Source organism: Aotus nancymaae, unplaced genomic scaffold (genome assembly GCF_030222135.1).
Source record: "Aotus nancymaae isolate 86718 unplaced genomic scaffold, 86718_ANA_hifiasm-v0.15.2.pri h1tg000025l, whole genome shotgun sequence".
Taxonomy (NCBI): Eukaryota; Metazoa; Chordata; class Mammalia; order Primates; family Aotidae; genus Aotus; species Aotus nancymaae.
Genome location: NW_026988438.1, coordinates 1,832,517 through 1,846,699, shown reverse-complemented (window position 1 = coordinate 1,846,699; position 14,183 = coordinate 1,832,517). Strand labels below are relative to the sequence as shown.

Here is a 14,183-nt window from a genome sequence, read left to right as displayed (position 1 = left end):
CCTCACTCGCTCTAAATGATCAAATTCCTCAGTCCCCACCCTTTGCGTCTGAACATCCCGGCCTGCTTTCAACAAGAACCCTATTAAGTCTGTTTAACCAGAATACCCCTTACACCTGATGATTCATCTTAGTAATTTTCCATCCACTGATCTCCAGCCTACTCCTGAGCTATAAATCCCAACTTGTTTTTGTATTCAGAATTGAGTTCTGTTCTATACTGAGGTCACATTCCCCCTACTGCAACAGTTGCTGGATAGTCTGTTTTTTCCACACTTTACTGTCCAGCTCTGGTTTTCCTTGACAGTGCTTGGCATGAAGGCTAGAGAGGTGAATAAGGCCACACCACATGTGACCCTGTAAGCCTCCTGAAGAATTTGAGATTTCAAAAATTTACTAGATGATCATACCACTTACTGGGATGAAGACTGAAAGGTACACAGGATATGGAGGTAAGAATAAGACTTCCACTTTGGATACTTAAGTTTTAAAAAGCTGTGAGTCCCTTGAAATCACAAGCAGTGATTTCAAGAAGGCAGCTCAGAGTTGCCTGGAGCTCAGAAGGTAAATCTGAAGTAAAGCTATAAATCTGAAACTCGTTAGCATTTGGAAGCTGTTTATAGCCACGGGAATGGATAAGCAAGACAAAGTCCTCGGACTTAAGACCTTGAATATTTAAAATTTAAGCAGAAGAGAAGTTAAGGAGTATAAATGTGACTAAAAAGGAGAACAAACGTAACTAAAAATGAGACCAGTGACATGAAAGAAAAGAGAAAACAGAGTTTCAAGAATGAAAAGATGACAAGACGTGTGAAATAATGCTGTGATCCCATGTTACAGTAGCCAGCTGGAGTATCACGTAAACAGATTACAGCAAATGGATACTCTGCATGAACAAGTGCTATACCTGATTAGTAATATCTTCCTTCAGTGGCAGATATGAATCTAGTGATAGACATGGTGGGTACTTACCACCCTTGATAACAACCAGCCCAAATAATTGGCCTTAACAACATATAGTTAATCTACCAGGCTCCTCCCATAAAAACTAAGCACTTTCTACTACTTCACCTAAGTTACCACTAATATACCTGAGAAGTATATTGAACTCAAGCCAGGTAGATGTTAGGAAATCACATGGTATTGCTTATAAACAATACCGTACAAGAATAAAAGCATTTCTCGGGAATTGTTATCTATTTTGCAGCACAGACTAAAGAGATCGTAAGCTTTTGTTTTTAGGAAAATTCAAAACTTTCATGTTACCCATTTTACCAGGATATGGTCTTACGTAGCTAGCATTTCTAAATCATTACCAGCAGCCAAAGTCAAATGTTATTCCTTTATATTTACACACAGAGCTTTGCTCTAAAGGTTTATACTCAGGGAATAAGGAATCTAAGACTACTATTCTCATCTGACATTAATTTTTCAATTAAAAAAACTATAATCTTAACTGCACAATTTTTAAAGTTTCTGTCCAAAATGTTATTTTTATCTAACCTAATTTAGATAATGCTAGGATATAAGAAAATTTAAAACATACTTTTGTCATAACCAAAAACCCAAGCACCTAACTATCGACCAGAGACTTCTGGAGGATTAGGGGGAGACTTCCAAGAACCTAAGGTTCCCCCAGAAGCTTGCATTTCAGGTTCCCTTTGACCCTTTGAACACTATTTTCATAATAATGCTAGGACATTATTTAACTTTTCACTCGTTCTCTCACGTGTATACAGTGACCTTTACAAAAGTGATATAATGCTATGATGGTATCGATCTATCAGCTAATAAAATATATGCTTGTATATTTTCATGTTTAAAAAATTTCTTTTCACTTATAATATGTAAACAGTTTTAAAGAAAACCTACATAAAGAAAAGCTCTTTAGAGTCTTCAATAATTTTTAAGAGTCTAACAGGATCTTAAGACCAAAAATTTTGAAAACCACTGCTCCCAAGTTTTTTTTACAGCCCTGATTTGGTATGAATTTAAGCTTACCCTGACAAAGTATCGCATGATCTTGTTCTGGAAATCTCCAGGAGGTAGCAATAAATATAGTAAGACCTCACACAAATCTCTTAGGAAACCTAAAAATAGAAAAAGTAGCTATAATAACATTAGAAAATATAAAGTCTACACCTACTCTTGATAGATAAGATCCATTAAAAAGGTAGAAATAAGTAGCTTCCTGATTATACTGGCTTATTGTTTTAGTAATTAGTACACATCAGTATTCATTAAAAATTCCTTCAGTATTCTCCAAGTAATAACTATTCATTAATCAACTTAGTATTTTTTTAAATTTTGCTGTTTTAGCCAGTTTTTTGAATCATAAAAAACTTCCTTACAAATCTTTTTTCCCAAAATAGTTTTAGATAGACCATGTAGTTTGTAACTCTACCACACATTAATTAGCTTTGCATACTTAAAAGTTATTCATAAATTTAAAAATATAGCTGTAACTCTTCTTTCAAGAAAAAGCCTCCACTATCTCAGCAGGCTATAACAAAGGAAAAAAAGAGTATGCTCTTCTGCTGATTTAAGAGAGCTCCACTTACATAAAAGTATTGCACATCAGTATATCTATATGTTACATTCTAAGTTACTATAATACAAATTGACCCTTGAACAAAGAGTCTGAACTGCTCAAGTCCACTTATATGTAGATATTTTTCAATAAATATATTGGAAATTTTTTTAGAGATTTGTGACAATTTAAAAAAACTCAGAGATGAACTGCATAACCTAGAAATATCAAAAAAAATGAAGAAAAACACAGGTCATAAATGCATAAAATGTATGTAGATACTAGTCTTTGTATTAATCGATTGTTTACATTATTGGTAAGGGTTATAGTTAAAAGTGGGCTGTTGGGATTTAAGTTTTTAGAGAGTCAAAAGTTATGTACAGAATTCTGTCTGCACAGGGGTCAGTACCTCACTGTTCAAGGGTCAACTGTATTTCTTAACAGTGCTAAAAAGCTGGGCACTAAAAGCTGAATCATACAATAAAGGTAAAAAAAAGAAAAGGAAAAAGAAGAAAGGAAAAACTAAGAAAATAAATAAAAACATTTAAAAAATTCTCAAAATCTAAGAAAACAATTTCTACCACTAGAAGGGCTTTTCTATAGTTGTTCCTATGCTGACACTTCCTGGGAATATAATTGTATAACTGATCCTGTTAATTTAAAACTGTGCCAATTAACAAAGACTTAATACTTGCAAAACTGAGAAAAGAAGACCGTCCTTAGCTAAAGCTTCTCCAAATTCCTAAAAATAAAAGAGGAGCCTGTTGAAATCTATAAATTGTTTGAAATCACAGTATTCATTCCCTTAGGAAATAGTTTATGGTTACAGGTATACTTCTGAAGCAAAAACGATAAATTCAAGAGGAAGAGAAATTACTACTGACCAAAAAATTCAATTATAAAATGTTTGTGTTTGCTATATTTTAAAAGCAGACTGGTAATCTTTTCTTTTTAATTTTTAGACAGGGTCTCTATCTCATCACTCAGGCTGGAGAGCAGTGGTATGATCACAGCTCGATGAAGCCTTGACTTCCTAGGCTCCAGTGATTCGCCTACGTCAGCCTCCTCAGTAGTTGGGACTAAAGGTGTGCACCACCACAGCCAGCTGTTTCATACTTTTAGTAGAGACAGGGTTTTTCCATGTTTACTAGGCTGGTCTTGAACTCATGGGCTCAAGCAATCCAAAAGATGACCTTTAAATAAGAAAACAGAATCTGGAAACTACTTTTAAGAGTTAAAAAATAAAATAAAATTAATAATAAAGCTAACTGCCCTAAGTAAGAATAATTTTACCCTTAGATTTGTTCACTGGTTCTGCTAACTTGACTCTAGCCAGTTACTACTGTCAAAAAAGTTAAACTGAAAGAAAACCTTCTTCATCTTTGGGAGAAGTGCACACTAGATCACGGCAAACCTCCTTCTCCATTTCAACTTCAACTTCAAAGAAGGTATCTACAAGATCTTCTGCTGTACCTGAAGAAACAAGTCAAGATATATAAAATGATGAAAGAAAAACAGATTTTTAAATCCTAGCTTTCAAATAGAATAAACATATTACCTTTTGCTTGATCGTCTTTCTCTGTTATTTTCTGTTGAGCCTTCCTGAATACTCGTAAGTGTGTGCCAAAATCATCTACAATGCGTGTAGTAAAATAAGGTTGCCAGTCTATTTCTTTTGACCTTATAAAAAACACATTACATAAAATAATTATATAAATGCTTTATCAAAAAATATAAATTCATTTTAATGACTACTGACAAACAACATGATTATCTGAGACTGTAAATTTAAATTGAGATTTTGTTCATTCATTATTACCAGTTAGTATTGTTTTGCAAGATCCAAAGTATATAATTATCTACTTCACTAAGTCTTCTAACAGTATTACTTCAATTACTTTATGTGCCAAAGCTTAAAACTACTACCAAAATGCTTAAACTAGAAAAAGGAATTAATTTTTTTACAGTTAAATTTGGACTCCAACAACAGTGTATCGTAATTTCTCAGTCCCAAAGTAAGGAATTCTGAAGAATTTTGTTTGCCCTTAAAAGCGCATTTCAAACATTTCTTGGTTTCTTCTGAACTCTTTCTGAATTCTCCACATTCTTCTTTTTAGCTATACAACCCATGTTATGAAACTTCTGTTTGAATACACCAGCACTTAAAAACTTGGCCATGGCCAGCCACAGTGGCTCATGTCTGTAATGCCAACACTTTGGGAGGCTGAGGCAAGAGGGTCACTTGAAGTCCAGGAGTTCAAGACCAGCCTAGGCCACATGGTGAATCCATCTCTACAAAAATTAGCCAGGCATGGTGGCATGCCTATAGTCCCAGCTACGACAGGCTGAGGTGGGAGGATCACCTGAGCCCAGGAGGTCAATGCTGCTGTGAGCTGTGGTCACACCACTGCACTCGAGCCTGGGTAACAGAGTTATCTCAAAAAAAAAAAAAAGAAAGAAAGAAAGAAAAAGCCTTCACCATTAGAAATAACTAGTAACATGGAAATAGTTTTAAAAATGCTGTAAAATATCACACATATAAAAGCCTTTAGAAAATTCATGAAAAAGGTGATTACTAATTTTATGAAGTCACCTAGTACTCTATATCAAAAGCAACAGACCTCAAAATTTACCGTTAATTCAGTATACCAGTAAAACAGGTAAAAAGCACAACAAATAACCCAAAAACAATTTATATCTCTCCTTGGATTGGGTGATTTTTTAAAATGTTGTTCTTTTTCATTAAATCGCACTAAAATTAACTCACCCGTTAGGAACATACCAAGTAGATAGAAAACAAAGAGTCTATTCATGAAGATGCTGGGCAATGGAGGAACCTTTAGTACACCGTAATTCATTATGATAATTACCCACGCATACAATAAAGCAGCTAGTAAAGAAGCTGACTCAATTATTGTTACTTTTTGGAAAAAAAAAAACCTTAAAGAGTCAGTTTGATATTGAAAAATAAATGGCTGCTTTCAAATAAAAACGTAAGTTATTAATACTAAGGCACAACTATGGTTTGTTGTAAACATGAAACTCAAGAGAAAGCCATAAGTATGTGAACACAAAAACAAATTAATATAAAAGGTAACCCTAAGCTCAGTAATCTGAGGAAGAATTAATTAACATTATTTAGAATATAAGAGCCATGCATATAAGCATATAACTAAACTTGGTAACAATATTCAGTCTCAACATAAAGCCTAAAATAAAAACTTAAACGTAGCAATCTCCAGAATCTTTTTTATTTAAAAAAAATCACAATCTGTGTAAGCATCTTTCAAAAATCTTAACATGAATACTTACTCAAAATCATGCATACTTGAAAGTTTATAAAAACAAAATTTATTTAGCATAGGCCATAGCTCATTTAATCAATAAAAGGTTCATTCTGATAAATTTAGAAGAAAGCAGAATATATAATCTTTCAAGTTACATCTGTCCTGTTTCATGATACAATGCTATTTAATTTACTGAAATTTTCAAACAAAATAAAAATTACCAATTTAGAAGGCATTTTAAATTCATCTTGATTCACTATAGAGGATGTAAGGACATTTTAAACAAATAAAATCATCAGGCAGTGCAAATACAAACAAATTATTTTAAATCTGATGTACAGATTTCTATTATCAACATAGAAATATGCTGAGGGTAGGTAAAATAGAAAAAAAAGTACAGATACCCTATATCTGTTTCTGAGGTTATTTATTTTCCTTCTGCTTGACTTATTTCCACTGACTTGACACAAACTTAATATAAATCTCAACTCAAAAGAACTTTCTAGATTAGGAAGAACAACAATAGCACACTGCTTCCCATTTATAAGTTAGAAGGATATATACTAACAATTTCTAGTAACGTTTGTCTTAACAAAATTGGAAAATACTTTGACGACAGTGAAGTACTTTCTAAAATCACAATATGATAAACATGTAATAAATGCAATGTGAAAATGAGTAAGAAGTACTTCATTTACATAATAGCCATACTTCTACTGCACCTACTACATAGCTTTCTATTAGAGCTCTTAAGAGCAACTATTCTAACAGTCGAAATTCTTTTTCACTTTGCTTAACATATTCCCCCTATATGTAATTCTTAGTCTAGTAAAACAAGTGGGCTACTACATAATGCATCTTATTACTGACACTTGAGTTTATTATTACTAATAAGCTGTAATTTCTTCAATTTAAAAATAAAAGGACATAATCCCTATATGGCCAAAAGAATAAGTGACACCACCAATCCTAGCCTGAAAAAATTTACAGTAGGGACCTGAAGCTTATGCATCTTCATGGATTGGTTGCAAGAAAGAATTAAGAAGGTTAACTAGGAATGCAAAAAGTAATGAAATTTTAATTGAAAGCACAAAAGCAAAACAAAACTATAAAGTGTGTCTCTCTGAACATAAATTTTGTATGCCCTTATCTCTGTCTCTAATGCTACCATCCTATCCCTTGCCACCATCCTACTTACAGGTCTCCCACATCCAGTCGTCTCCCCTGCATTCCAATTTCCATAAAGCAGTCAAATTTTTTAAATAGGATATATACAGCTCTAAAAACTCTGCAATAACACCCGATTATTATTAGGGCTAGGCACTAGTACCTTCTCTAAGATCTTCCATACCCAAGAGCCCTTGTGTATTTCCTCTTCATCACCATCTATTTCACCCTTCCCTTCCTCTTTATTACACATATCTACAGGCTTTCTTTTCAATATTTGCATTGCCAAATCCAAATATGCACCTTCTTACCTCACTGTCTCTGGACAGACTATTCCCTCTGCCAGATTTGCTCTGCACTGCCTACTCTCCACAAATTTCCCTTCTCCTTCCCCATTCACCTGACAATTCCCACTTATACATTACAGTTCATCTAGAATGTCAATTTCACATGCCAGCCTTTACTGACCCCTACCCTCTCCATTATTCCTTCAGACTAGGTCCTATCCCTATCTCCAGTTACACATTCCAATAATACCAAACTTTTCACTTTTTATAGCTCTTACAACCTAGACTTAAATTCTTTGCTGTTAGAAATCTTAAGGCACAGATTGACTGTGTCTGTTTTCTTTTGTTTTTTAAATTAGAAACAGAGTCTCACTATGTTGTCCAGGCTGAAGCACCATGACTATTCACATATTCATAGTGCAGCCTCAAACTTGTGGGCTCAAGTGATCCTCCTACCACAGCCTTCTGAGTATCTAGGAGTACAGGCACATACCACTGCACTCAACCAACTGTGTTTTATTCATAGTTGTGAACCCCGTGAAAAAGTAATGTTTCGAACACTATTGCTGGCACTCAATACATACTGATTTACTGATTCCTTCTTCAGGGTCAGAGCACTGCGCGTGAAGAATGGCAACATGAGGCACAAACAGTAATTGCTTCCTTACTCTTTAAAGAGTTAAAATAGAATATGTACTGAGAAGCTCTTTTTGTCCCACAGCTACTTAATGCCAATGCCTTCAAAAGGCAAGAAAAGTCCCAAATATGTGGCTGAGTTTGGGATTCTAAACTGCCTTGCTGTTCCATCTATTCTAAGCAGTGCACAGCTCATTGTCAGTAACACAAAACACCACCAAAATCAAGTATTTCTGGAAAAAGTGTTGGACTGGCACAGATGCCTTTGATTCAAGTAAAAGACTCCCCCAAATGATGCACCTTCTACTCGAATCAAAGGCATCTCTGTGTCAGTCTATGAAATTCAGCAATCACATCATTTCCCAAAGTTTGTTTTCTCTAACAACACTTATTACATCTTTGAGTCTATGATTACATTAGCTACATAAAAGCACATATACAGACACAGGGACAGAGTATATAAAATACTGGTAATTAAGTCATGAATATATTTCATTTTAACTTAATTTATATAAATCATTCTGTGTAGGACTAAGACATTTTCTTTGGTTAAAGCGCTGCTGAGTGGTATTAACATGCCTCGGGTCTTGAAAAAACTACAAACTGTTCCCACGCTGCAAAACCTATGGTTTACAGTTTCTTTAAAATGGCATGGCAATAAAAACATTTGTGAACAAATCTGCATGCGGAATCCTTGAAGACTTTCTCTAAAATTTCATGGTTGCCCTTTGCTCACTTAATTCAACTACAATCTTCAACCAGCTTTGAGTAATTCCAAAGCAAGTGACTCAGTTTTCATAGAAACTACCTTGCCATATTCATATTTCTTCAATCTGAGTGTTAATTAAACCAACTGATTATAATTAAACCATCTGATTATAATAAAAAGTATAACTGGGATATATAGGCTCAGAAACAAATACAACTGTTTTTTCAACATGCTTGATTATCCGTCTCTTCTAAATCACCGATATTCAAGTCACATCACAGACTAATTGCAGCAGATTTTCTGGAGGTGGGGTCCAGGCATCACACAATTGACTTTTGATAAGCGTAACACTCAAAGGGTGGAAACAGAAGTGGATAGATGCAATAGAGCCTAGTCTTAATGGTAAGGTTAACAGTCAGTACAGCATACAAAGGGAATGGAGAGCACTGGCTAACTAAAATCAGTTAAGAGAGCTTTCACTACAGTAGCACAGAATTGGTACCATTTCAAAATCAGCTTAAAATTTTGTTGAAGAGAACTACACACACAAAATCTATAGATAAAGTGGTATGCTGTAATTTAAAGAGGCTTCATTAAAGAGGCTACACTTAAATCTTGATGAAAGAGCAGTATTTATATGAGAGAAGAAAGGACATAGGAATGAGTATAAGAGGGGAATGAGCATGATAAATATATATGCAAGGGTCATCTTGTAGACTTGCCTGACTAGAGGAGAGGGTGATCGTTTGGCAGTAAAGGCGATCCTCACATTCATGGCAGAATACTTTCCTGGAAAAGGTGCCTTATGTCAAAATGATAAAAGTAAAAGCTGCTTTTTCCACAGAAACAATCCTATAATAAATGTTATGCTCCTGATGCCACATTAGAGATATGACTAAGACCTTATTTAAAACAGTAAGAATGGCAGAGTATTCTATATACTGCATAACGTGTGTGTATGTATACATATTAAAAACAGTATGTATATATACATATAAAAAACAGTAAGAATAGCAGAGTATACTACATACTGCATATGTATGTATACATATAGACACTATATATATGTAAATATATATATATACACACACACACATACACACACAGAGGTCTACAGAATCTTAGTATTTTAGAACTGAAAGGAATCTAAAGGGAAAAAGGTATATACATAAATACATACACACACACACACACACACACACATATACATATAAAGACTTGGCTCATTTAAAGGTATGTTACTAAGATCAATATAATAACCAATCACATGAAATTATAATAATATGTATTAATCTTCTACATAAGGTCTTTATCTTCTATGTAAAAAAAAAAAAAGAAATTTTTGAAAAATCATTAAAATAGAATTCCTAGCTTTTCTGGGTAGATTTTTAACAATCTAATGGAGAAAAGTTTTATGCCATTAGAGGGGCTTTTGATCAACTGACTCACAGACATTTTTGGTTGAGAGACATCAACTGAGAGGCTTATCTGTGAAAGAAAAAAATTCCTTCTCCTTTGAGCCTCTCAATCATAGACTAACTTCCCCTCTTAACTCACTATTAGAAAGGATATACTCTTTACTCTAAATACATAATCCTTTACTTGTTTCCATCCCTCAGAGTCCTTGAAGAACTACTTTGTTAACAATGCCAAAATCTCAGCCTGAAACTGAATTTGGGCAAAACTATAAAGGCACGTAATTGTAAGCTTCATTTTGAATTCATTAAATCAATTACCCCCCTCACATCAATTCAGTCATAAATACTACATGTTACCATAACCATCTCTCTAGAGCCCACCTTTATCATCTAGTATAAGGATTTAGTTGTCAATACTGATTAAAATAATGAAACTAATTTGACCTTCTTCAGAAACATTTCTGAACTTATATTAAACGTATGATTAACCCCTACCATAGCCCTTAAAAAGATATGAGGAATTCCTTCATAGGAGCTAAATTAGCAACCACACAAGAAAATAAGAGTCATTACTTCATGTTTACAAATCTGCCTCTGCCCCCATTCACTTAGCTGTATCCTCTCCAACTGTGAGCTGGAGTAGGCAAAAAATTGTACACATCTCTTCCTATTTCCATCTTCAGTGATTTCATTCTGATAGCTTAAAACTGACTGTGGTGGGAGAACGTACACCTCAGAAAACTTAAAAAGTATCCAACTTATAACACTGAAAATTTATTCTTTTCAGCATTCTATAAAGAATAGCAATAGTTTTGCTGTAAAAAAAATTTTTATTTCATTGATATAAGGGTGTTAATCATTAAGAAAAGATTAGTAAATGTCTTTTATGTTTGGAAACAAGCATTCTTCCTGATCATGTAGGAATATGTTAAAAGGTTTAAATAAATGTTATTATCATACTGTAAGTCCCCTACTAGTAAAACAATAGAGCAGAAGAGTACTTTAATCCCAAAGTAAATTATTTCTAATTAGCAATCCTACATACTTAAAAAAAAAATAACTCCCCAAATGATATTCAAAATGTGGAGTGTGGTGTTAGTGTGTGCTTTGGGAGGGGATGTGATTGAAAAGAAATCAAGATTAGTGACAACCTGACCAGAGAATCTTAGTATTTTAGAACTGAAAGGGATCTCAAATCATTACCACAATTCCCTGTAATTTCAGAGCCAGAATTTAAATTACATATTCTAGGAGACACAGTGAGACCAAGGTTTTGCTAAACAAATCAGAGTTCTTAACTTTGAGTTCAATGTTCTTTCTACTCTACCTTAACAAGAAAACAAAACATCTGATTCACAGAAGTGATAAGCAAACTGGTGGAAACAGACTTAGGCTTGCAGTTTTATATGACTGTATTAAAGGAAATGGTATTTAGTGAGCTATAACACTGCTTAAGAAGTCCAGTTCTATATCCTATGTTTCAATGCGTCAATGAGATTCAAATATCCGGATGTTCTGAAGGACTCAAATCTCAGAAAATAACAAAAATTTATACAGAAGAACACATATAAAGTACAGTTATCACTTCAGGAGTATAAAAAACAAGATGTGAACAGCTTAGTTAAGATAAAATAAAGGAAAAAAAATAACATGGGGCTAACTGCACATCTTCTTAAGTATAATGTTAATGTATAGAAAATTAATATCATGAGGTTAACTATTTTAGTAAACAGGAACATTAATAAAATTACTAAAACTAAGATCTAAGTCCTTCAGAAGATCTGCACATTTCTTCTATATAGAAATGTCTATTCAAATTCTTTCCCCATTTTTTAATAGGTTACTTGTCATTTTATTACTGTGCTGCTGCTTGTTGTTTTTATAAATAGTTTTATTAGACAGTTTTGCTCATTTATTTGCATTTGTCCATAGCTGCTTTTGTGCTACAATGGCAGAGTTGACTACTTGTGGCAGAAATGATACGGCCTACAAATCCTAAAATAGTTGCTATTTCGCTCTTTAGAGAAAAAGTTTACTGACACCTGGAATAGACAGTTTTATAGCTATTAAAATATATTTTAAAAGTTACAAATATATAGAAAATATATTAGAATCAAAACTGTACAAAGTAGCATATGTTATATGATTTTAGCTATATAAAAATTGTGACTATGTATGCACAGCGAAGACATGAAAAGGAAATACACTAAAACATTAACAGTGATCTTTGGATTGTGGGTCTATCACTGAATATAGCTAATTCAGAAAATCTAAAGAAGAAAATTACATTTTACAAAATCATGTATTACTTTACAGTCAGAGACCGAAACATTTCGTTGTCAGTAATAAAGATACCTAGGATGACTTTTTAAAAAATTAATTTACTTGCCATTTTTCTTTTCTATTCTTCGTATTCTTTATAAACGAAAACATAAGAACTGTTTTTTCAACTATAAATAACAATTTTGCATAGGCAGCCACTATCTGGAAACAAATGCTTACTATCATGGTTTGTACATGATGGAATAGTAAATACCCAACAAACTGTTAACAGAGTTCCCACATGTGACTTTCATGTTAATTTTTTCCACACATTTTAATATTCTCCCATTGGGTCTATGAACATTTCATTTTTCATAGACACTGGGAAAAGGTATGACTGAAAACAAACTATCTAAAGAACAAATCACATATCTATAGAAAATATACAAATGACCAATAAGCACATAAAAAGATGCTCAGTATCATTAGCTATCAGGGAAATGCAGATTAAAACTATAATGAAATACTACTTCACACTATGATGAAAATAATAAAATACTACTTCACACTCACTATGATGGCAACAATCAAAAAGACAGACAATGATAACTTAAGTGTTGGTCAAAGAGGAGCCTTCATATACTGCTGGTAGAACTGTAACAAAGTACAGTCACTTTGAAAAAGTTTGCAGTTCCTCAAAAGACTGAACATCATACAATCCAAGAAATTATCTTGGGTATATTCCTAGGTATATGCCCAAGAGAAATGAAAGCATCTGTCCCTCAAAAACTTGTACATGAATATTCATAGTAGCATTACTCATATGATTCAAAGAGTAGAAACAACCTAATTGCCCATTTACTGACAAAAAACAGACGTGGCATGTGTTCAATGGTTATTATTCAGCAATAAAAAAGAATAACTACTAATATATGCCACAACATGAATGAATCTTGAAAACATAATGCTAAGTAAAAGAAACGGGCACAAAAGACCATGCATGTTATTTCATTCATATAAAATGCTCAGAATAGGCAAATCCACAGAGACAAATAAAAGATGAGTGGTTACCTAGAGCTAGAAGCTTGAGGGAATGCAGAAGTGACTGATAGTGGATTTAAGGTTTCTTTGTGAAGTCATTAAAATGTTCTTAAATTGATTGTGACAAAAGCTGTACAACTCTTCACTGAAGCTACTGACTTTAAGTGGATAAACTGTACAGTTTGTGAATTATGTCAGTAATAATGAACTATTACCCCTGCTCTAGTCTATAGTTTATAAAAACATTAGGCCAGGCTGGGTGGCTCACGCCTGTAATCCCAGCACTTTGGGAGGCTGAGGTGGGTGGATTGCCTGGGCTCAGGAGTTCAAGACCAGTCTGGGCAACACAGTGAAACCTAGTCTCTACTAAAATGCAAAAAATTAGCCGGGCGCGGCAGCATGCGTCTGTAATCCCAGCTACTCTGGAGGCTAAGAAAGAAGAATAGGTGGAACCCAGGAGGCAGAGGCTATGGTGAACCAAGATCACACCACTGCACTCCAGCCTGGATGACAGGTGAGACTCCATCTCAAAAAAAAAAAAAAAAAAAAAAAAACAATTAACAATTTCCCCTTCTTTTAAATATTTAAATAAAATTTCTAACTTTAAATTAGTTTCTAATTGTTTTTGCTATACTATAATAAATACAATACCTGTCTGAGTAATGTCAGTTTTGACGCAATTTTTAAATGGCAAAGAATATAAAATGGTAAAACAAAAAAAAAAGGATAAAACTTTGTTGCAAATGTCCACTATTTGAGTTTTGTTTGCCTTTTCACAAGTGTAGGGATATATCATTTATTTTCATTATTTCTATGGCAAAAAGTAGTTAAGAACATTGGTAAAATTT

General features: G+C 33.6%; 1 protein-coding gene across 5 annotated transcripts in view; it reads right to left on the bottom strand.

Annotated features, from left to right (window-relative positions):
• SNX13 (sorting nexin 13) overlaps positions 1 to 14,183 on the bottom strand; it is a 133,698-nt gene that overhangs the window by 66,414 nt on the left and 53,101 nt on the right. For 3 of the 5 annotated variants that reach the window (XM_012450686.2, XM_012450687.2, XM_012450688.2), the window contains exons 6-8: positions 4,087 to 4,208; positions 3,900 to 4,001; positions 2,000 to 2,088 (exon numbers count right to left, since the gene is read on the bottom strand). In XM_012450686.2, coding sequence (XP_012306109.1) covers positions 2,000 to 2,088; positions 3,900 to 4,001; positions 4,087 to 4,208 — 313 coding nt within the window. Of the gene's footprint in view, positions 1 to 1,999; positions 2,089 to 3,899; positions 4,002 to 4,086; positions 4,209 to 9,336; positions 9,404 to 14,183 lie in introns of all 5 variants that reach the window. The other 2 variants (XM_021674181.2, XM_021674180.2) reach the window with 1 other exon arrangement.